The 21,513-nt window shown below is 50.0% G+C and overlaps 1 protein-coding gene across 3 annotated transcripts in view; it reads right to left on the bottom strand.

Annotated features, from left to right (window-relative positions):
* Positions 1 to 21,513, bottom strand: part of GFRA2 (GDNF family receptor alpha 2) — a 103,056-nt gene continuing 81,543 nt past the window's right edge. For all 3 annotated transcript variants that reach the window (XM_067530265.1, XM_067530264.1, XM_067530266.1), the window contains 5 exons: positions 16,612 to 16,721; positions 15,084 to 15,224; positions 10,319 to 10,494; positions 3,632 to 3,694; positions 1 to 1,596 (listed from right to left, as the gene is read on the bottom strand). In XM_067530265.1, the coding sequence (XP_067386366.1) occupies positions 1,468 to 1,596; positions 3,632 to 3,694; positions 10,319 to 10,494; positions 15,084 to 15,224; positions 16,612 to 16,721 (619 nt within the window). In that variant the 3' untranslated portion in view covers positions 1 to 1,467. The remainder of the gene's footprint in view (positions 1,597 to 3,631; positions 3,695 to 10,318; positions 10,495 to 15,083; positions 15,225 to 16,611; positions 16,722 to 21,513) is intronic.

A 21,513-nucleotide genomic window follows, 5' to 3' on the forward strand; every position in this document is an offset into this window, starting at 1 on the left:
CCTCCCCCACCGCTGCTGTACTTGGTGGCCACAGCCAGCGCACGGACATTAAGGGGGCAGCAGAGGCCAGGCGCTTTGAACTAAACAGCACGCCCGTTTGCTTCCCATTATGTTTATTTTAGCCATCGGTTCAAGGCAGTGGTCGCGCTCCCGATCCCGAAGCCCCCTCAGCGGCTGGGAGAATTCAGGTTTCGTTTGTGTTCTTGGTTTATTTTTTTCCATTATAGACATTATTAAAAAAAATAAACTTTACAATAATACATTTTTGTTGTTGCTGTTTGATCATTTTTAAAAAAGGAAGGAAAGGAATTACAAAAAAAAAAGCCACACAGTATATGTATATGGTTATGTATATACATACATATATGTAGATATAGGCGGTCTCTATATACATACACTATATATGTATATATAAAACAAAAGAAAACTGAAACAGTAACAGACATGGGTTCCCATCCAACCCAAACCCAACAGGACAAAGAAAAAGATCCCCCCTCAAAAAAGCAATTTGGAAACAGCATCAGGACAATCTTTTAATGGTGGAGGCTTTTTTCTTTGATTTTAAAATGGTCACCACTCCCAGGAAAAGAAAAGAGAGCCACCTCGGAACCGGCAAAAAAAAAAAAAAATATATCCCCTTGGTTCCAAGCTGCCTGCATTCTGATCCCGTGTTCACTTCTCCAGTCAGGGATGCAGCCTCAGAGGGGAGATTAGGGTCCACCTGTGAAACGTTCCTTGTTCTGTCCCTAGGGAGGGACATCTCCATAAGCACGCAGCATCCCCCTCCCCCCCAATCCCCACCCCACTGTGGTTTGAGTGGGCGAATGTAAAATGCTATCATGTGGCTCTCCCAGCACGCAACATATCAGACTTCAGCGGGGGTAGGAATTAAACATATAGAATTCTCAAGCAGCAAAGAGAAACTGAACAGGGGGAGAGAAAAAAAAAGGTCTCTGTCCTTCATTCCATCCGCCTGCAAAGAGCTATCGTGATCCTGGTACTACCCCAGTCCATCCAAGAAGTGGCAGGCCATTCTCTCGCCCTTGGCCTTTGCCAAAGCTTGGTAGGTCGCCGTCTGTTCCCCCTAGTTCTGTTCGCAGCTTTGGATCCATTGTGCGTGTGTGTGTGTTTGTGTGTGTGTGTGTGTTCCGGTTTGTTGCGAGTCTCAGGCTCTTGCTTCAGAAAGGAAAGAAACCCATAAATACCCATAAAAGAAAATGACCAAAGTTCCCCTGCTGGGATGCATGTCCACCCAGAGGTCGGTACTTCCAGGGCCAGCATTACTGTGCAAGAGTAAAGCGAAGTGTCTGACACAAGGATTTTCTTTTACTTAATTTCTCAAAAGCAGAAACCCTGGGAGAAAACAACTTGAGAAAGAGAATTCTTGCAAGAGTTTTTGGGTGGGTGGGCGGGCGGGCGAGTGTGGGGTTTGTTGGCATTTCCTTCACAAGGCGGTTCCTATCTCCTTTATAAGACCAGTTTCACGAGAAGAAAGGGGAGAGCAGAGAGGATGCCCCTGGCTGAATGTTGGCTGCCAGATGCCTTCTGATCCACAAAAGTCTTCTGGTCTGGTATGATGGCTGTGGTCAGCTGTGTCTGTGGGAAGAGGAATGGAAAGCAGAGGTTTGGTTTAGTTCAGCGGCAGAGCTCTGAGTTCGCATAAGGGAAAGCATCTCATCTTATCTTGGAATAATTTATCGCCTGTAATAAACACTGTTACCTCCTCTTGGTTTTAAAGACCAGGAGATACCAATTCTTGTGTCTCCTTCTGCATAACGCAGGCCAGAGAATAACAGCCAGCTATCCCTGTACCAAGCTCCATAACTCGTGTCTGTCTAAACCATATCTTCCCACAAGGGATCCAATCGTGACTTCAAGAAATGGATAATCTACCACGTCTCTTGGTAGCTTGTTCCAGTGGTTTTTCCCCTCACTGTTAAAAAATTGTGCTTCAGCTGCAGCCAGAGCTGGTTGGCTAAAGAGTTGGGGTGGGGAACTTTGGGAAATCTCTCAATTTTTTTTCCTTGGTATTTTCTAAATTTGGGTGGGGGATTCAAATAAATTGAAGAGCTTGCATTTTTTCTAACAGAAATTATGAATTTTTCCCCACATTTTAAATTTTTCAAAACAATTTTATTATTTAAAAATTTTGATTTTTTTTCCCCTCCCAAAATTTTGAGGGTCCCCCCCCCTAATTTTTTTGAGGAGGTCAGTCCTGCTCTCTAATTGACTGGGGGGGGGGGAGAAGGTGAAATGATGGGGGGAAAGGTCATGAAAAATATCCCCCTTTTTTTTGTTAAAAATTTCATCAACATTTTCAAATCTGAAGAAAAGAAAAAATCACAACAGCCAGCTCCTCACAAAGCTGCCAGGTCCCAGCTGTGCTGAGCCAACTCTGCTACAGCAGAGCTAAACAAAACACCCTTTGAGCCTCAGTTGTTATGGTGCCAGAATGGACCCAGTCCAGCGGAGCAGCAATGCCATGCCTTCCACCGCTATCCTCCAGTGCACTGAGGCTTTGGGGAATCTCCCAGAATGCACAGCCTCTAGAAGCTGAGCTGAGAACTGCGGGAGAGTTACCCAGAGGGCATTGCAGCTGCATTGCTTTAGCGTGGTTGGGAAACAAACCTGCAAGAGGTCCTCAAACCAATTCAGCCTGGCTAATGCGGACATTCTAAAGCATTTGTGCTTAACCCGGCTGAATAGAAATGCTTCAGTTCTCTAGTGTAGACAAGGCCAAAGATGCACACTCTCAATTTCCCATTGCTTCACTACCTGGACAACACCTAGATTCCAAGGTGATAATTGCTGTGTAGACGTACTCATAGCACCTAAGCACCTGTGGCTAGCCCGGATCAGCTGACTTGAGCTCGGGGTGCAGGGCTGTAAAACTGCAGTGTAGACATTCAGATCCACACTGGAGCCCCAGCTCTGGACCCTGCAAGGCGAGGAGGGTCCCAGAGCTTGGATTCCAACCCAAACCTGAACACCTGCACTGCAGTTCTTAGCCCCACAGCCTGAACACCGCGATCCCAAGTCAGCTGACCTGGGCCAGCCACAGGCCGTGTCGCAGATCTTTTCTTCCAGTATAGAAGTACCCTATAGGAACAGTTAAGATTGGACATATAGAACATTGCAGGGTCAAGCTGTAATTCGGGTTAGCACATAGTCTAGGGCCAGTAAAACACAACTGGGGTGAGTAGGTGTTAGGGATACACACATACAGAGCAACTGAGACATGTGGAAACAGAATAGGAGCAGGTTGATGGGGTTTTAAAGGCGTGGTTGTTTTCTCTAATCCCTGAAACAAAGTGCGGCCCTGTAGATACAGCCCCCGAAAACCATCTCAGCTTACAGAAACTTTGCAGCCCCAGTAGATTCATCCATTCCAAGGCCAGAAGGGATCAGCGCGATCCTCTAGTCTGACCTCCTGCATGCACAAGCCATACGGCGTCCCAAAAATAATCCCTAAGGCATATCTTAGATGTTCTGAGCCTTGTTTGTAACAGGCTGTCTCCATCCCTCGCCTCTATTGGCAAGTCCGCATGGCACAAGGCACCCCTCATGGTCACACGTTCATGCTCTCAAGCCTGCCCCTTTCTCTCTTTCCAGGAGATGCCCTGACACATACCTCCGAGAAGCAGAGACTGTGCTCTTTGGACTCTTTGGACTTGTTTAGCTTCTGTCCATTTTCCTGTGAAGGAGAGAGAACAAAACAGGAGGTTTTGCCAAAGGTCTTAGGGTTTCATGCCACCTGAAATCAGATGTGGCAGCCAGCTATCATTGCTCCCATTTTACAGATGAGGAAACTGAGGTAGAAAGTACTCAAGTGACTTGCCCAGGATCACACACAAAGTTTGTGGCAGAGGGGAACAGAACCCAGGAACCCTGACTCCCAGGCACTTTCTCGATCCACTGTATCACACTCCTTCACAGAGCTGGAACTATGACCCAGGAGTCCTGACTCCCACACATTCGCTTTAAGCGATAGGCCATCTATGCTGCATGGAACACCATTGGTCGCTCCTAATAGTCTGCTACAGAATAAAGGGGATGTATCATTGTCATTTTTCCAGATCAAGTTTCCTCCTTCCTTCACTTCTCTTTAATCTCCAGCAACAAAGCAGTAAGATCTACCTCCGGTGTGATGATCTGGATGAGACAAATTGTTCCCTGAAGCTGGTAAGACAAACGCCCTGGCCTGTGAGGTACCCTCGGTTCTAAAGGCCTGACTCATTCCACCAGGCCCACTCAAACAAGCTGTCCCTCTGGAGCACACAAAGCCAATTTCATGGGAGCTGAACTCTTGCAGTTTTCCACTGTCCTTGCAGAGCCAGCCTGCAAGGGCATTCCGAAACGTTCTCATTCTGATCACAGGCCTGCAATTACCAGGCTTCCGCATTTGCATGGGGCATTTGAAGGCAGTTCAGAGAGTGTCTGGTGTTGAAACATTAAGTCTGCTCTTCGTACGCTGGGGCTGTCAGGAAAGCTTTGAGAAAGAGAGAAGAAAAAATTCTCATCCCTCGTTCCCTGGGCTGCTTAGCGTCTCTGCTGGACTCCTGCCTAGATCTGGGCAGATAATGCAAACAAAATAATTCTGCAAATATTCATTCAAATTCTGCAAACTTCCATTGACTAAACTCACCTCTCTCATGTTCCCTGCCTGAAAGTATTCCAGCAGATGAACCCAGATATTATTTTTTGTGTTGCAATAGTGCTCGCAGGCCCCCTCCCCCCAGGTTTGGGGCCCCATTGCGCTAGGCACTGTACAAACATCTAGCAAGGAACAGTCCCTGCTCGGATAAGCTCATGGCACAGCCACTGACAATGTAAAATTTCACAGTCCACAATGCAATTAAAAACCCATGGCTGGCCCATGCCAACTGACTTAGGTTTGCAGGGCTCAATCTGTGGGGCTGTTTCATTGCGGTGTAGACGTCTGGGGTCGGACTGGAGCCCTGGCTCTAGAACCCTGTGAGGTGGGAGGGTCACAGCCCCGCAGACCACGCCCCGCAAGACCGCTGTGGGCGTCTAATTGCAGTGTAGACGTACACCTTTGAGAGGAAATTCTGAATCTTCATCAGTTATCTAAGGGCCGGTCTTCCCTGCAGTGTTATCTTGAGATATAACTCAAGTATGGCCCCAACCCAATTTCCATCCACACACAAATCTCCAGCTTAATTAAAGTGGTGCTTTAAAGTGGGGCTAGCTGGCTTGTTGGGTGGGGAAAGGGGTTGGAACTGGAGCACTGCAGATGCTGGGGCATGACCACGCTCACTCGAGAGGGGTTAACTCAACGGTAGATAACGAACGCTAACACCGCAGTGAAGAACAACCCTGAGAGCTTGCCTTGGCTTCACTGGACTGCCAGGGTATTTTAGAACACCTCTTGGCTGAGTCACATTCCTGACATGCTGTCAAACAGGACGTCGCTGAGACCATTGCGTTTAGCACGGGCTCAGCTGGTTGGAGGGGAACGCTCCTGGAACTAGAGGCTTAACCACCGAGCTGGTGTTGACTGCAAAGATGTGTTGAACATTGCGTGGGTTAACGTGGCGCCTGATGACCATGTTCGAACGCCACCTGAATGTCTAGGGAAGACAAGCCCCACAGCATCCAGCACGGAGCAGAAGCTGTTCAATGTAGCACAGTTAGCGAATGGCGCTCATTGTGTACGATAGGGGAAGGCTGGGGGACGGCTGGAAGAGCCCTGAGAAGAGTTCAGATTCTGTACCAGGTGGGTTGTCCCCAGGGCTGTCTCTAGGGCGATGCAGGGCCCGAGGCAAATCAGCTGGGCTCTCACTCTCTGGGACAGGTCGACCCAACGGTTCCCTGTCCCCACACGCGCTCACTGAGCAACCCCTCAGCTGGGTGGCTCCTGCTCCTGGGACACCGTGATGCGGGGATCAGGGCGGTCGCCCCGATTCGCCGTACCCTAGGGACAGCTCTGGTTGTCCCTACAGACTATTTTATGCCTCGTCTCCCCACAGGAAGAGCCCTGACTCAGCCATTATGGGCCAGCACAAGCTGGGGATTGTGCACAGTGAGCTAACTGGAGGTGTCCACAGCTTCTGGGAGACGAGCTAAGAACTATGGCAGAGGGACCCAGAGGCCACTGCAGCTGCTTGCACTTGGATTTGGCAGTGGTGCAGCTGCTCTGACTTCTGGCCATCAGGACTACGCCTGAATGTAGATACGCCTAATTATCCTTTCATTTTGTCACAGTCCGAATGGCACTGTGGGTTTTGCCCCCTTCCAATCACTGGTTCTAAGCCTCCAAGCTGGCCAGTCATACACAAGCCATGTTCTCCCGTGACACCCTTGTGAAAGACGGCTGAGAAGGGTGAGCTCAGGGAGGGGAATAAGGCCCTGAAAGGAGCAGGTACAGTTCAAGAACAAAAGCACTAACAAGAGGCTCTTCCAATCTAACTACAATAGGCCTTTTAGTGCTGGAGTTGGACATAAAAGCACTGAAGTCTCTCAACGTGAAGTGAGATGAGGCCATTAGACTCTCTTCCTTTCAGACTTTTGTGGCTCAAACTGAGAGTTAAAGGGGAAATGGACAGACTCAGGAAAGTGGGATTTGTACTACCTCAGTGAGTTGCTGGGGCACTGGGTTTCCATCCCCTCTTCAGAGCCCATAGTGCACCCAGGGAGACCACCACTACACAATGGCCAAACACGTGCACACACAAATACACATGCGGACACACATACGGGACTATCATGGCTCTTCCCTGAAAAATGTGTAGAGAAGTTCAAAACCCGCAGGCTAGCTTTTTCTTGTCCAGTGTCAGATAATGAGTCAATAGCAGACCTGGAGACATGAAACCCAGGAGTCCTGAGTTCTAGTCCCACTGCTCTAACCAACAGAGCACATCTTCATTGTTGACAAAATGGTCTGAACGGAAAAAAAGCTAAATGCATAGTTCTGTTCTCGCCTACACTGCTGTAAATGTCAATTTTATGCTAGCGTAACTCCACTAGGCTTGACTCTACTCTCACTTGTAGTAGTGTAAATCTGGAGTAATGCTGTTGAGGTCAGTGAAGTCGCACCAGTGTACTTGACAGGACAGTCAGGCCTATTGACTTTAAATGGAGCTACTCTTGATTTACACTGGTGTCAATGAGACGGGAATCGAACCCAGTGGGTCAAACCCAGAAGTCCTCCCTTGGGGTCAGATTCTGACTTCACACAGGTGTACATCAGGAGCGGTTCCACTGACTTTCATGGTGTTATCCCTGATTTACAAAGGAACGACTAAGCCTGATTTTGGAGTAAATCCAGTGTCATGGCACTGAAGTCAGTGGAGTTACACAGGGCCAGATTCTCCGCTAGTGTAGCTGAGGTAGCTTGACTGAAGCCAATGGAGCGGTGCCTGTTTTCACAAGTAGAGAACCTGACCCTTCTCACAGTATACGAGGTCAGAATGAGGCCTGAGGAGAGCAGACTCCCTGTGTGTTACTCAGTTTTCACTCAGGAATTGCTCCCATTTAGAGGTGTCCTAATGTGTTTCGGCTCCTTGGCAATTCTGAAAAACCAGGGAAAAAAAGGTTGAACCGAAAATGAAATTTTTTCAAAATTGTCAACAAATCGAAAAAGAAATGTCAGGTTGAATGAAATGTTCTGTTTAGACAAAGTCAGAGTGTTTTGGGTTGTGGACCATTTTTAAATAGCTGGAGGTTTTCTCCAATAAAATTAAAGGACAATTGGAAGCACAAAGTTGTTTCGAACCAAAAAAATTGAAAGATTTTGTTTCACAAAATGTCAAAACGAAACATTTTGATTTTTTTCAGATTTTTAAGGTGTTTTTCAACCAGCACAATTAGATGGATCCCACTCCACTTCCCAAAACAGTTGCTTGTCACCGAATATGCATTCTTCACTGAAAAAGAGTTTCAGTGAAAAAATGTTACCCAGCTCTCTTCACACTCAGTTCTCTCTGAGTAGCAACTTAGGTCAAGGTTTGACCCAGTGGAGTTCACTTGGTTTACTCAGAACAAAACTAGTCCACTAGTGATTGACTGCAGCAATACACCACACTACCACCCTTTCCCTCCTCAGGTGGCAAATGGAGCAGAATATGCGGTAACGCAGATAACGGCGTTGTTTTTCCCTTTCTAGCCACTTAGAAGGAGAACAACTCTGCCAAGCATGTCCCACAATGAAAAGTGAGCTGAGGTGCCCACCAAGACAGCGTCACAATTCTAGCATGAAATTGAGCTGCTGATTGTCTCACCGAGTGGTAACTAGAAAACATAAGATGTAATTACTCAAGCATGCCGGATCTAATTAGAGGCTGCCCAAGGATGACATTGCTGTCTTCACGTATGCTCGCCAGCCTGAAGGAGAAGAGACTTACTTTGTTTCTGCAGGCATGGACAGCGAATTATCCTCAAGCTAGGACTGTGAGCAGGAGATGCTCTATCTATCTATCTAGCTCTTCAGGGCAGTCACCTATTTGTTTGTACAGTGCCTAGAGCACCAGGGTCCCTTCCTGATCGTGGCACTACCATATGATAAACGTTGAAAGATAGGGGGCCAACAGATTGATTCTAATCTCTCCCTGTACACCACCCCGATCAGGGTGGTAGCTCAATGCTTCCCCTGCCTTCAAGCAGTGCAGCTTCATTCCCAGGTGGCAGTTGTTGTGGCTCTGAGGCTTCATCTAGACTAGAATTCAAGGTGATTAGACTGGGTTAGCTATCTTGATCCCCACACCTTCTCAAACTCAAGTCAAGACAAGGTATACTGTACTACAGCCTGTGCTAATCTGGTTGGGGAGTCAAAGCCTTGCTATCGTACACTAGAGTCGTCACTAGAGTTTTAGAAAGTGTTGGATCGAGCTAGCTAACGTGACCTAATACCACATCTTTCAATCCTAGGGTAAATCTATATGCCAATCGTTGGGATGAGTAGATGTACCCGCACTGGCTTTAATCTAGCTAGCTCCAGTGGAATCATAGGACTGGAAGGGACCTCAGGAGGTCATCTAGTCCAGGCCCCGGCACACATGGCAGGACCAGGCATTCTCTAGGTTACCAGAGAAGTGAAGTTGCAGCAACGCACAAGTTGTACAAGCCTGCCTGGGATCCTGGGCAATTACTTGGCTGGGTAGTCCCATGCTGAAGCACACACATGCATTGCACACGCATTGCAAGCTCAGGTATGTCTACACAGGCTGCAATCACACCCCGTGACTGCAGGATAGACATATCAGGATGAAAATAACTCCCACGCCATTGGAAGTCTGCAGGGCCAGAGGAATTATAGGAGGCCAAGGATGGAGCCATGAATTGTGGTGTGAGGTTTAATTCTAAAATCCTTGCCAACCTGTGTGGTTTGGTTTGGTTTCTCGATTAGATTCCAAAGCAGAAGGGACTTTCTTTTCCGCTTCTGGTTCCTGTTTGGTTGTGGCTGAGATCTCACGAGGGCAGCTTGGAAGATTTCAATCCAAGGTGAGGGAAATCCCACCACATCAGCTAATCTCTTTGGACCGCAGTTATTTGGGGCCAAAATCTCAACAGAACCTCTTGCCAGGGTTTCAGTGCCCTGGAACCTGAGTACTGGCCCTGATTCACCCCAGGCATAATCTTAATCGTGATCCAGATCCAACCACCGCCTCCCCAGCCCATCGCCAGCAGCATGCCGTAGCCGTCTGTGTGTGTGTGTGTGTGTGTGTGTGTGTGTGTGTGTGTGTGTGTGTGTGTGTGTGTGTGTGTGTGTGTGTGTGTGTGAGTGAGTGAGTGAGTGAGTGAGTGAGTGAGTGAGTGAGTGTGTGTGTGTATGACAGCATGCACCAGTGCAGAAAACCCACATGCGGTGCCTGGGTATTGATGGGCGCGTTCAGCTTCCAGTGCTCACCCAAAGCAGGAAGGCTAGCCTCTGTGAAAAGCCATCCTGGGCAAAACTGGCAGCCAGTGGGGCACTGTTCAAGCCTGTGAGATCTCCAGCCCATGCAACAAAAGGCTAAAAAAAGGCAAACCATCTGATGCACACGACTCTAGCACAGCACCAGGGCTGTTCAGAAGCCCTGGGAGCTTCTGGGTAATGGAGGGGCTGGGCGGGGCCCAGGGGGATTTTAGCTAACAGAAAATGCAGCACCGGGCTGAGGGCAAGAGGATTTAGAGAATTTGGTGCTGTGATGACTAAAGGGAATTACACTGGCAAACAGCAGCCTTCAGGAGACAGCCCTCACTTTCCAAGGCCATTGGCTAAGCCCCGGCAGGTACACCGGGACGCTTTGGGCAAGCGAGGCCCATGCATCAAGGTAACATGAGTCCTCTGAGAAGGGGGGTGCGGAAGCTGGGGTCCTACCTGAACAGAGGTGCAAGTGGTGATCACGCTAGTGTCGTAGATGACGTTGCTGTCGTTGATGCCATCTGACAAAGCAGTACTCTTCTCTGTCTTGGGGGGCTGGGTGATGAGCGGCGGGAGGTTCTTGGGGGACAGGTTGACGTCCGTGCCATTGCCAAAGGCCTGAATGGCGTTTCCTGGGAATGAGAGGAAAGACAGGCCTTGGGGAGTGTTGTTTCACCATCAACTTCTATGCAGACAACTCACAAGGCATATCATAATCAATGCTGAACACGCTGCCCTTCCCCCCAGATCTGAAAACCCTTTACAACCATTAGGAATGGATTAAAGGTCACAAACTCCCCGTCCCCATGAGACAGGTCAGCATAGTCCCCATTTGATAGATGGGGAAACTGAGGCACCCAGCAGGGCTGCAACTTTCCCAAGACCACCCAGCAAGTCAATGTTAGAGCCAGAATCAGAGCCCAAGGTGGGCCTGACGTCCAGGCTCTTGCTCAGACCACAACACAGCATTGCTTCCTTATTCTGGGAATGAAACCCAGGCGTCCTGACTCCCAGGCCCCTGTGCTAACTACTAGACCACAATCCCTTCCCAGGCCAAAGAGTAGAACCCGGGAGTCCTGACGGCCAGTTCCCAGCTCTAACCACTGGAAATGTTGCTTGCTATGTTTTAGGGTGGCTCCCAGCCAGTTGCATCAAACTTCATGGTCATCAAGGATTGGGGCAGGGGCTGATTTAGATGATGACTGAGAGGCAGCCACCTGACACCTCTCCCCCCCTCCCCATGCCCAGACTTTCCCACCAGCAGACCATGAGAGGAGATAGTGGGCCAGCTGGACAGCTTCCTCCTCAGGAGGGGGGTCTGCTTGTGTCTACTCAACTGCAGAAGCAAAAAGCCCCCAAGCTTTAGTTGCACACGCCCTATTTGGAGAAGCTTGCCATGGCAGAGAAAACCAGGAGTCACTGGCAGTGGGATGCTGGGGGGCAAGGAGGCATCAAACAATGTGGGCAAGTTAGTTCTCTTCCCGTCAGGCTGTCATCTCTCCTTCATACTCTTCTTGCTTCCCCACCTCGCGCTTCGTCTCTCACACACACGCTTTCCATCCACCTGTCCCCCTGCCTACTCCCTCTCTCCTCCTTGTAATTCCACACCCTCCCTCCAGCCCTCCTTTCTGCCCCGAACTCACTGCTTTGGGACCCAGCCTGTGGCGTGCTGAGGTTCTGTTTCATTAGCTGTGACAAGGCCTCTGCAGATGAAAGGGTTTTTCTCCCCTTAACCCCCAGCCTCAAGCGCATTTCTCAAAGGTAACTAAATCCCACCACGAAGGGGGACACATCTCACGAACTCTCATCTCTAGCGGGGACCCCCAGCCCTTCCTGATCCCTAGCAAGGGGCTCAAGGGGACCCTGTGTTGAGCATTTACACTGCTCAAGGATCCCCTGGGAACCTGGGCTGGTCCTTGAGTCCTCCCCCTCCAGCCCACTGCTCTACAGAGGCTGCCAGTGGCTCTCCCATGCAGAAGACTGGGGCTGGCAGTTCTGCTGCTCCAGCTGTAACTCCTCCTTCCCCATCTCTCTCTCACACACATGCACACGAGGCCCTAACCTGTGTCAAGGTGGCAGCTTGGGGTGATACTACCCAATTGCTCAAGAAATGTTTCCAAGGGTGGGGGGGCAGGAAGGGGGCAATAGGTTCCATGCACTGACCCACTACTCTGGCTGCATGGGCTCCGTGCCCAGTGCAGAGATAAATGTGCGGGTATATTGTCTCCAGCCCCACTCCATGCTGTGGCACCGTCACGGAAAACGGGGCATTTGCTGATGGAAACTACTAGAACCCTGCGTGGATACAAAATTTGTATTCGCCTCCAAGCTGCGATGCGCCAAAATGATCCCTGGATATCCACGGCTTTGCAGGGCTCTAAATATAAAATATGAATCCGCATCCATCCACAATCCATAAAAATGGTCCGTGGATATAAAGCGGATATCCGGGGATTTGCAGGGCTCCACACATTACGTCGTTTGCAGTGGGCCCCAATGCCTCTCCAGCTGTGTGCGCAGGGGAAGCACCTCGGAGGCGCAGCGTTGAGGGAAGGCAAAGAAAAAGAAAGAGCGACGGGGGTGCAGTGACTGGAAAACAGAAGTAAAAATAGCCTCTGGCAGAGTATCCTCTATCCTCTCCCTATCGTCCTTCCCCATCACCTCCACTCCCCCGCTATCTCCTTCTCTTGCTGCATCCCTCCCTCCCTACCACTTCTACACCCACCCTCGTCCCCCAAGTTCAGCACCCTTTGCCAGGTGATCTCTTCTTGTCCATAGACATTTTCATCTGCCCTAGATGCACCATGGGCAAAGCACACGAGAGGCAGAGCTTTCCAGCTTCTCCAGGCAGGGACCCTGTGTCATTGTACAGGAGGGAGAAGGCTGCAAGAGTTCAGCTGCCGGCCACATGGTTCAAAGCAATGGGGTTCGAGATGCTGTCCCTCCCCCCAACAGACCTTAAATCTTTCCTCTCTCCACCTTCCCCCCATGAATCCCCTATTGCTCGGTGCAAAGAAAAGAGAAACGGCAAATGAGCAGGGGGATAAAAGAGTTATGTAGGGTTGCTAACACTTGCGATTTGACTGAGAGTTTAATGATATTTGGTGTTTTACTTAGAACCCAGTATCTGAAATAAGTGACTACATGAGAATCTCCCTTCTTTTGAAATGAAAGCTAAGATTCTAGCCCTCCTGGTGTGACAATCATTAGCCAGCCCAGAAAGATACATTTAACATCTATAAAGTCAATGTAATAGACTTTCAATATTCCATGTATCTATAGCATCTGTCATACCCGGTTACAGGGAAAAGCTGAAAGCATGACCCAAGTGTACTTTAAAGGCTCAGAAACTAGAAGGCAAAGGGGAAAAAGCCCCCCGTTTGTGTGAGGGTGAGGGTTCATCTCATCAGTTGTAAGATTATTTCATGATTTTTTGAGCCCTGGCTCAGGAGGTTTGGGGCTGGCAGTACCGAGAAGCAGAGCTGAAATCGATGGCAGCTGTGGAACACGGAGTTCACAGAAGTGGAAGGGATTGGGATTGAGATTTAAGGACACAGGGTACAGGAAGGCACAGTGCATGTAGAGGGAAACATCTGAGTCTATCTAGAGTTTATGGCGAAACTTCAGTGGCTTAGCTGAGCTGCATGATGAGGTGGGGAACCGGTACTGGTGGGACAAGGCGATAACACCTTTGTCGCCAAGCTCTGGACTCCAATGTCTCTAGCGCTCATAAGTGAAATGAGTTTAGGCAGATCTCAATCTAAACCCTGGTAGCCATTGAGCCGCACGACAAAAAGGACACCTACATCTGACAGGACTGGTAACCTCTCCGGTCTGGAAGAGCAGAGGAAGAAACCAGTCCACAATTGACATGCGTCACGCATCTCACATGAGACTCATGCATTTGGCAGCTCTGTTGCGCCTACCTCCATAGCATGTAACCTGCCATGCAGCTCTCAGATGTGACCTAGCACGTCTCATCCGCTCTGTGTGCTGAACTAGGCTTGTCTGCGCTGTCACTGATCGTTAGATCCTACTCTGCTCCCAGAGTTAGGAATCCTGATAGCCAGCATCCCAGGGCTCTCACAAAAAGAAGTGTAACCCACGGGTGAAGTGGGTCCCCCTCTATGGACTAGTCCACATAGAGGCCAACAGCCTGCTTAGAACAACAGCTCTTCTTATGCTACAACTCAGTTGGCTGACAGCTATTCTGTGGCACTAAAGGCCCTGGGTTCAAATCCTGCTGATAACTCATGTGGTGGTGTAATTAAACACTGTGTCCTAATCAATATGCATAAAGGGGCTGTCTAGGTAACCTTAACTCTGCTCGATGCCTTTCACCAGCATGCAATCCTCATGACATTTTTGAAGGGGAAGTTTAACAGTAAATGCAAGTTATTTGTAAATATGCTGATTAGCTCATTTGCCTACAATATCCTACATGGAGCTGTAGAAAATGTGGCAGCTGGGCAGGTCTGGTCTGCAGTGCACTGGTACAGCTGGATAGGGTGAGCAGGCAGGAATAGCAGGGGAGGTCCGCAGGCCGGGGTTGAGGGGCTCTGGAAACACTGGGGTAGGGTGCAGGATGGAGCTGAGACTAGAACAGGAGGGATGCTACCGGTCAGAAGGGAGGTGAATTGGCAGAGCAGCATATGGGGAATCTTGAACTGGAAAAACAGGGTGCTGCAGGTCAGAACTGAGGTGCATTATTAATAATAATAATAATAATAATTCTTATGTCACTTATTTATTTACTATTTACATTACTACCGAGGCAGCCAGTGCTCCTACTTCCTTCTCTACCGTGCTTCCTGGTGTGAAAGCGAGCTCGGCAAGCGCGCCTTCTGCTTCAGGAGCGTGCTAAAATAATCCTGTCCATCCACCCGTAGCACCCACTGTTAAGAGAAGCTTGCAATACAGGGCTCGTCAGCCCCCGTCGCCACAATAACCATTGCTCCTGCAGCATACCGTAGAGCACTCCCTGGAGTCCCTTGCATCCGGGCTCTTATATTGCTTCCCACAGCTTCTCCTGCTGAGAGAGGCTGGGACCAGAAAAGCCAGGAGTTCCCCTGTAGCCACAACTCCTGCTTCGCTCCCTACATGCTGGGAGAGAATGCGACTGGAGACGGTCGGAGCCCCTCACAGCCAGTGCTCCCACCCCACTCCCTGGGACAGGAGAGACCCCTATCAAACAGGAAAAGCCTGATGGGCGGTGCCTTACGGAGACATGGATTTTCCGTGAAGTCTCTCAGGAACTTCTCACACTCCTCCTCCATGTTGCCACTCCCTCTGCAGGAACACCAGGGTGAGACCGTGATGCCGACGATGCTCGAATCAATGTAGTTGGGTGTCATATCAAACCCTGCTCAGGAGGAAGGAAAGCGAAAGGGAATCAGGGGCCAGGAGAACAAAGTGTGACAGAGAAACTGCTTCCGCTCCCTCCTGCCCAACAGTCCCCCCTTACAGCCGGGTGGGATTTGCACCAGCTTGGCTCCCCTCTTCCATGCCCTGTGGACTCCCTAAAGGAATCTGCAGGAGACCCACTCCTGCCCCCAGCTTTCTCCCACACACATGGCTCTGAGAAACCCTCACTAACAGGGACTCCCCCTCCAGTTGCTCACTCAGGAATCAGCTCAGGGTGGGGTCTGTAGCACAGAAGGGGAAGCGGATGAGGGGTAAAGAGAGGGAAGGCAACAATTCAGTAATGGGTGAAAGCCGCAGGTTCCCATAACTAGCCCCTGGTACTGGCCTGTCTAAGCAGACATGACTCTCGGTCCCTCTGAGCTGGCCTGGTCCCCTGCTCCTTCCTTCTCTCTGTGGGACTCTCATCTGACTCAGACATGCCACTTGCCTGCTGGACCTGCTCTTCAGGCCAGATGAGCAGAGCCTCCCTGAGAGCGTCACATGGGGGCCCGACCCACCCATCATTGCCTCTGCGTTCCTGGCATCAGGATCATAACAACACTCCCCAGTCGCCCTCTGCGGCCCCCGCGGTAATTGTGTGGGCGGGATAAGCTCTGGGTCAGAGCGGAGCCGAGAGAAGCAAAACCCAGGACTGAAGGGTGAAACCGCGTTGGAGCGACAAGCCGGCCGGATCCGCTATCCCGGAGGGAAACTCACAGCTCTCCCTCCTGCCACCTGCGCCATGGGAGCTAACCTACTGCCAAAGACTTCAGGAGCACCTCTCTTGGGAAGGGCCAAGCGGCACTGGCTGAGCATTTCAAAGGCCTCTGCCGCCTTCAGTTGTGTCTCCCTCGTGCTCCTCTTGAACCAGAGCTGTTTCCAGACATAATACATTTTGCTGCCACCATCGAGCTTGCTGTACATCGCAAGGTCAACGCCTCTGTCCCCATTTAACAGAGGGAAACCAGAGACGTGTCTAAGGCCACGCAGCCGGTGGAACTAGAGATAGAATAATACAGCTCGCCAGAGCCCTGTCCACCGGGCCACAGCCTCTCCCTGTAACCCCATCCCGCAGCAGATGGGCAAACAGGTGTGGCACCTTCGCTCTGGTGAGCGAAGAGGAAGGTCCTTGCAGATACCAGTCGGCTGCAGGAGCCTTACTGCACTCCCAGCATCTGTATCCACTCTCACCCCTCCAATACGCCCCTGCACAAAGCTAGCCTGTCTCTCAAATGCCAAGTCCCCAAAGTCACAACCCATAAACCTGCCCCCCTCCAAACCCAGACACTGATTGAGAAAGGAAATCCTGCTGTGCTCTGCATGATGAACAAGACAAACAGACTCACCTATCATCCCTGCGTAGGAGCCCAGACACGCTTGGTAATTATCCCCGGGGCAGCTGGTAAGTGACTGGAAAGAGACTTGACAATTTGTGTGAAAATCTGCCAGTCTTGACCTGGTTACAAAACACAAGAGAGAGAACAGAGTGGGTTGGTTTGTCTGTTTTTGCCTCCCAAAGAAATGGTAAATTCAGAGGTTTTAAGAGAGAGAAAGAGGAGAAAAGAGAAAGAATTAGAAAGAGAGGAGAGCAAAGGCTAGGATCTGGCAGCTGTATTTTAATGTATATTATCTCATTCTGTCATTGATCACGCTCATGCAGTGTCTATCACCGTATGTCAGCCATGGCTCAACACCATTCAGGGAGATGGTGGTATTGCATCACTGTAACAGAGCACTGATGTCATCGGGAGACAAATTTGAGTAGACACACGCACAAATAAGTTGACACAAGGTGACTTGCATCAACCTAACCTTCAATTGCCAATTCAGTTGCCAGATCGATTGCCCCCACTTAGACCAGCCAACTTGAGTGACAAGCAGCAGACTCAAGTGAGAGGTTTCGGTGTGTGGATGGCACTCTGCTTAGGGGCAAAAGATGAGTTAGAACTCGAGTTAACTTTCCATTGAAGCCAAACCTTCAGATACGAGAAACAGGATGCAGGGAAAGCACCAAGGGGGCGGCGTGGGCCTAGGTCCTAGGCCTGCCCCTCAAGAATGAGGCGGCTCCCAGATGTCTTTGCTGATTACGGCCATGCTTGCAAAATTCCCCTCCTCACGGTGCATAACATTTCTTGATGGGTGAATGAACTATTCATAGGGGTTGGGGTGTTTGGGTGGTGGCGGATTTCAGGATCATGACAAAGGTTGGGTCAATAGATTCAAAGCCAGGCCTAGTACATTTCTATGATGCTTTTGAGAGCTGGATTTACACAGATGCAGAGAAAATCCAAGCACCTAATCCAAGCAGACCCATGCAAATTTCATGTGGCTAAACAATTGCCATAGCAGATCAGACCTGGGGTCCATATCATGACAGTGGCCAGCACCAGCTGCTTCAGAGGAAGGGGAGAGAAACCTCAGTGGGCAATTATGGAATAATCTGCCCATAGGGAAGATTCTTCCCGACCCTTATCAGTTAGAGGGGCTGGTTTTTGCCCTGAAGCAGTTCACTGGGAACAGAGTGAGACAAAGCCTCCCTCTCACGTACACAAAATGTTTCAAAAAAATATTCCGCAGCGTTTCCCCATTGTTCTTTTCACCCAACTCTAACACACACAGGGAGACCCAGGCACGAAGGCCGCCACTTCCCCTGCCACCAAGAGATGCTGGTTTGGAGCAGGAAGGGCTGGGGAAAAGAGTCTATGAACCCTCAGCGCCCCATTCTCTCCTGCCCGACACCCAGCCACTGCACCATGCACGGCGCACACAGCGAAAACCCGGCTCTGCACAAGACTTCACAGCAGGCCTCTTGCAACTGCGCTCACAAGGAGGGCACGGATCAAAGCTCTCCTTCATAACCCAGCTTGTCTGCAGCCCATTTGGCATCTGTCCTTGGGGTCTCCCCCCACCTGGCTGCTGCTAGGAATGGATGACACCGCCCTCAGGCCCTGAGCTAAAGCCCACGGATGGCAGTGAGAGCCTGCCGCTCTCTTTTCCCTGCAGTTCATGGGGGTCGAGATTTCTCAGCTGTTTACAGTTTGTTCCCAAGCCAGGATGGGAACAGGCACTAAGGGCCTAATCCTGAGAGGTGCTGAGTGCAGCCAGCACACGCTGGCTCAAGTGGAAGTAGAGGGTCCCCAGCACCACACAGGATCAGGCCCTAATGCTTCCAAAGCCCGACATGCTGGACACCCCTCAAGGGGACTAGGTGACAGGCACTTCAGAGCCCCTTCCTCCTCCCCTCAGCGCAGACCCTCCCTGACTGAGTGGCTCGTGTTTGATTGATCTCGGAGAGATGCAGCTTCTGAGCAGGGCCGAGGCTGACACGTCCCTCTGGCTCGTTCTGAGTGGCTGGGTTCTGCCATCCCTCAGCCTGGAGGGTGACAAACAGAAGGCTTCAGAGCCTTGCCAGACAGAACAGCAGGGAAAAAAAAAACACCTCTCCTCGCTTCAAACCTCTCTCAAAAGCCTATCCTGCAAGCTCCAGGAGCACCAGGGATGGCAAGGAGAGAGCCGGCGGGCGTGAGAACCGCCCTGGCGCAAGGCGCAGAGCAAACTCCCCTGGTTGCAGTGGCAATTGCTGAGCTGTCACATTGTCACGGAGTCTCATGCCAGTAGCGTCGGGGTCCATGTACACTGTGAGGTGTTAGCTTTACGGAGGGGCCGAAGGAAGAGCCTCTTATGGGAACAGCTGTTATTTTTTGTCTGGCAGTAGCACCTAGGGCCCCCATGGTGCCCGGCTCTGAGACAGCATAGAGCAAGAGAAAGTCTCTGCCCTGGAGAGCTTACAAACGAAGCAGATTTAAACAGACCGAGTAACTTGTGCAGGGTCACCCAAGGGAGTCTGCAGAAGCGCCAAGAACTGAACTTGTATCTCCAAAGCGTCATGCCGATGCCCCCATGACAAGGCTATCCCCTTTCTTGCATTTGGTGCTTCGTATTAAATGCAGCCTGGATCTACATCACCCTTTGCTGGTTAACGTTGCACGGCTACCTGTGTGTGTTAGCCTGGGCCGTAGTAGCTACACAGGAAATACCAGGCGTAGCAAAGCAGTAGCTACAGCATTATACAGGTGTCAGTGCATCACTATTCGTTCCACTGCATGTACTGTGAGTAACCCTGTACTCATTTGTCCCGTCTTACTCAGGACCCCTTCCACTGAGGAAGGAGTGGTGAGCTGGGGCCATTATTTATGTTGGTGTCCATGTACTGCTCACCGACTCCTAGTTACCCTGCAAATACTAGGAGGATGGCCTACAAGACACTGCTCTAATATGCTTAGCTAATGAGCTGGGCAGCCGTGGCTCGTATGCGGGGCCATCGCTCGCTCTTTAAGTGCTACCTAAATTCAGAGCGCTCCGTAAATTTCATCTCCTTGTTTGGCCACGCCGCTGCCAGCATCGTTACATGACTGTATAATTTCACTGCTGGATTTTGGCTGCCCCCAGGAATGGCAGAGGTTGGCGTGCAGTTGAAGTGCCCGGGGTTGAGTTGGTTTTTGTGATTTACCAGAGAAATTGAAACAAAAAGTCGCAGGTTTACAAAGGGAATAATAAACGGGAGGCTCCCGCCCGCACACACTAGCACCTCTCTAGGCTCGCCCGCTCACCCCAGTGCACCCGTGTCAGCGACAGGGCGCACAGAATGAAGGTGGGTGAAAACCAGGCCAGAAGAAAGGAGGAGGAGGAGCAGCTGTGGGGGAACTAACCAGAACACCCTGTTTCTGAGCATCACATAAAGATGCAAAGAAAGCCTCTTCCCTTTCTTCCAAACTCACGTCTGCTTGGGCAAGTGGCTAAGTCAGTGCACATAGAATCTAGATCATATGATTATTATCTGCGTTGTGGTAGGACCTGGGGATCCCCACTGAGATGATTGTGTGAGGTGCTTTAAAAACACAGGAGGAGGGACAGTCCCTGCCCTGTAGGGCTTACAAGGCAGGCCAAGGGCTGGCCTTCACAAGCACAGTGAATGCGGTGATGGTCTGCAAATACCACGCCAGTGCCACCATTCCTCTTGGTGTCTTCTTTCGAGTATTTTATTTTAATTCCTTTGGAGGATGGGGTTTTCTTGGGAGTGGCGAAACAGAGAGAGAAAGGGCGGAAGAAGGGACTCTGAAGAGAGAGAGAGAAGAGGCAGATGGGTGAATTTCCTCCCAAAGCAATGCCGATAACCAGGAGCTCCATATGGAATCAAGGCGTTTGCTTACCTTATAGCCTCACAGCTGTAAGGCTTGCTACCTCCAGTGGGATTTTCTTCTCAGTTACATCCAAGCCGCACTGCAAATCATGTCATTTCAATATCAAATTGAATTGGCAGCCCTGGGTAGGGAAATTTCTACTGTTGGAAAAGCTGGCCAAGAAAAAAAAAACGTGCTTCCCTCCCAGAAACAGAACAAGAGACGAGTGAACAGAAAAACCACAGCTCCAAACATACACCAGCTTTGGGGGATCCAGGGCTGAAACCTGTCGATAAATGGATGCCTTTCTTGAGTCACTCTAGTCAATTCCCATCATCTAACTCGCGGTACCATTTTATTCTTTATATTGCAGGAGTCCAGGATGCACACACCGAGTGAGAGATGCTGCCTGCCCCAAAGAACTTACAGTCTAAATAGACAAGTAAAGGAGGGGAAACAGCATATACATGACAAGCCGCAGTCACAGATAGAACATGGAATAGATCCTAGACTCCCAGTCAGTGCCCCAATAACTAGACTATCCTGCCTCACTGTAATACTTGGAATAGTTGCCCCTTCTGCACTGTAGAAAACACCACATTGTGGAACTCAGTAACAACAACAGCACCTCCCTCATCAGGGTTTGCAACCAGGGCAAATTTTATAGTGTGGCGGCTGAGAGCCATTGAACAAAACTGTAAATCCTGTATATGAGGGAAACCACTTCCAGCCGGGGGATGCTGTTGCATCCTCAGCGTCCTTCGTTCCAGCACCTATGTTTGCAACAAAGAGAAGACTGAACTGTGACTCAGCCATGCTGGGTTGATGTAGTCCGGTTCCCTGTCTGCACATTGCTCAGTGCAGAGAAGACCTTGGCTTTCACAGGGCAGTCTCCCCTGAGCAATTTTTTCTTGTCTCTTTCCATTTTTTTTATTTTTGCTTCCTTGTTAATTAAATGTCAGCCTTCTACAACCGGTGATTGAATTATCCAATACTACCTGCCTAAAGCCATCAGAACTGATCAAAATAAAGGGTGGAAATCGTGTTATTTTCAAAATACGAATGATT

This window comes from Emydura macquarii, unplaced genomic scaffold, assembly GCF_026122565.2.
Source record: "Emydura macquarii macquarii isolate MOO-44397 ecotype Brisbane River unplaced genomic scaffold, CSIRO-AGI_Emac_v2 contig_3059, whole genome shotgun sequence".
Classification (NCBI taxonomy): Eukaryota; Metazoa; Chordata; order Testudines; family Chelidae; genus Emydura; species Emydura macquarii.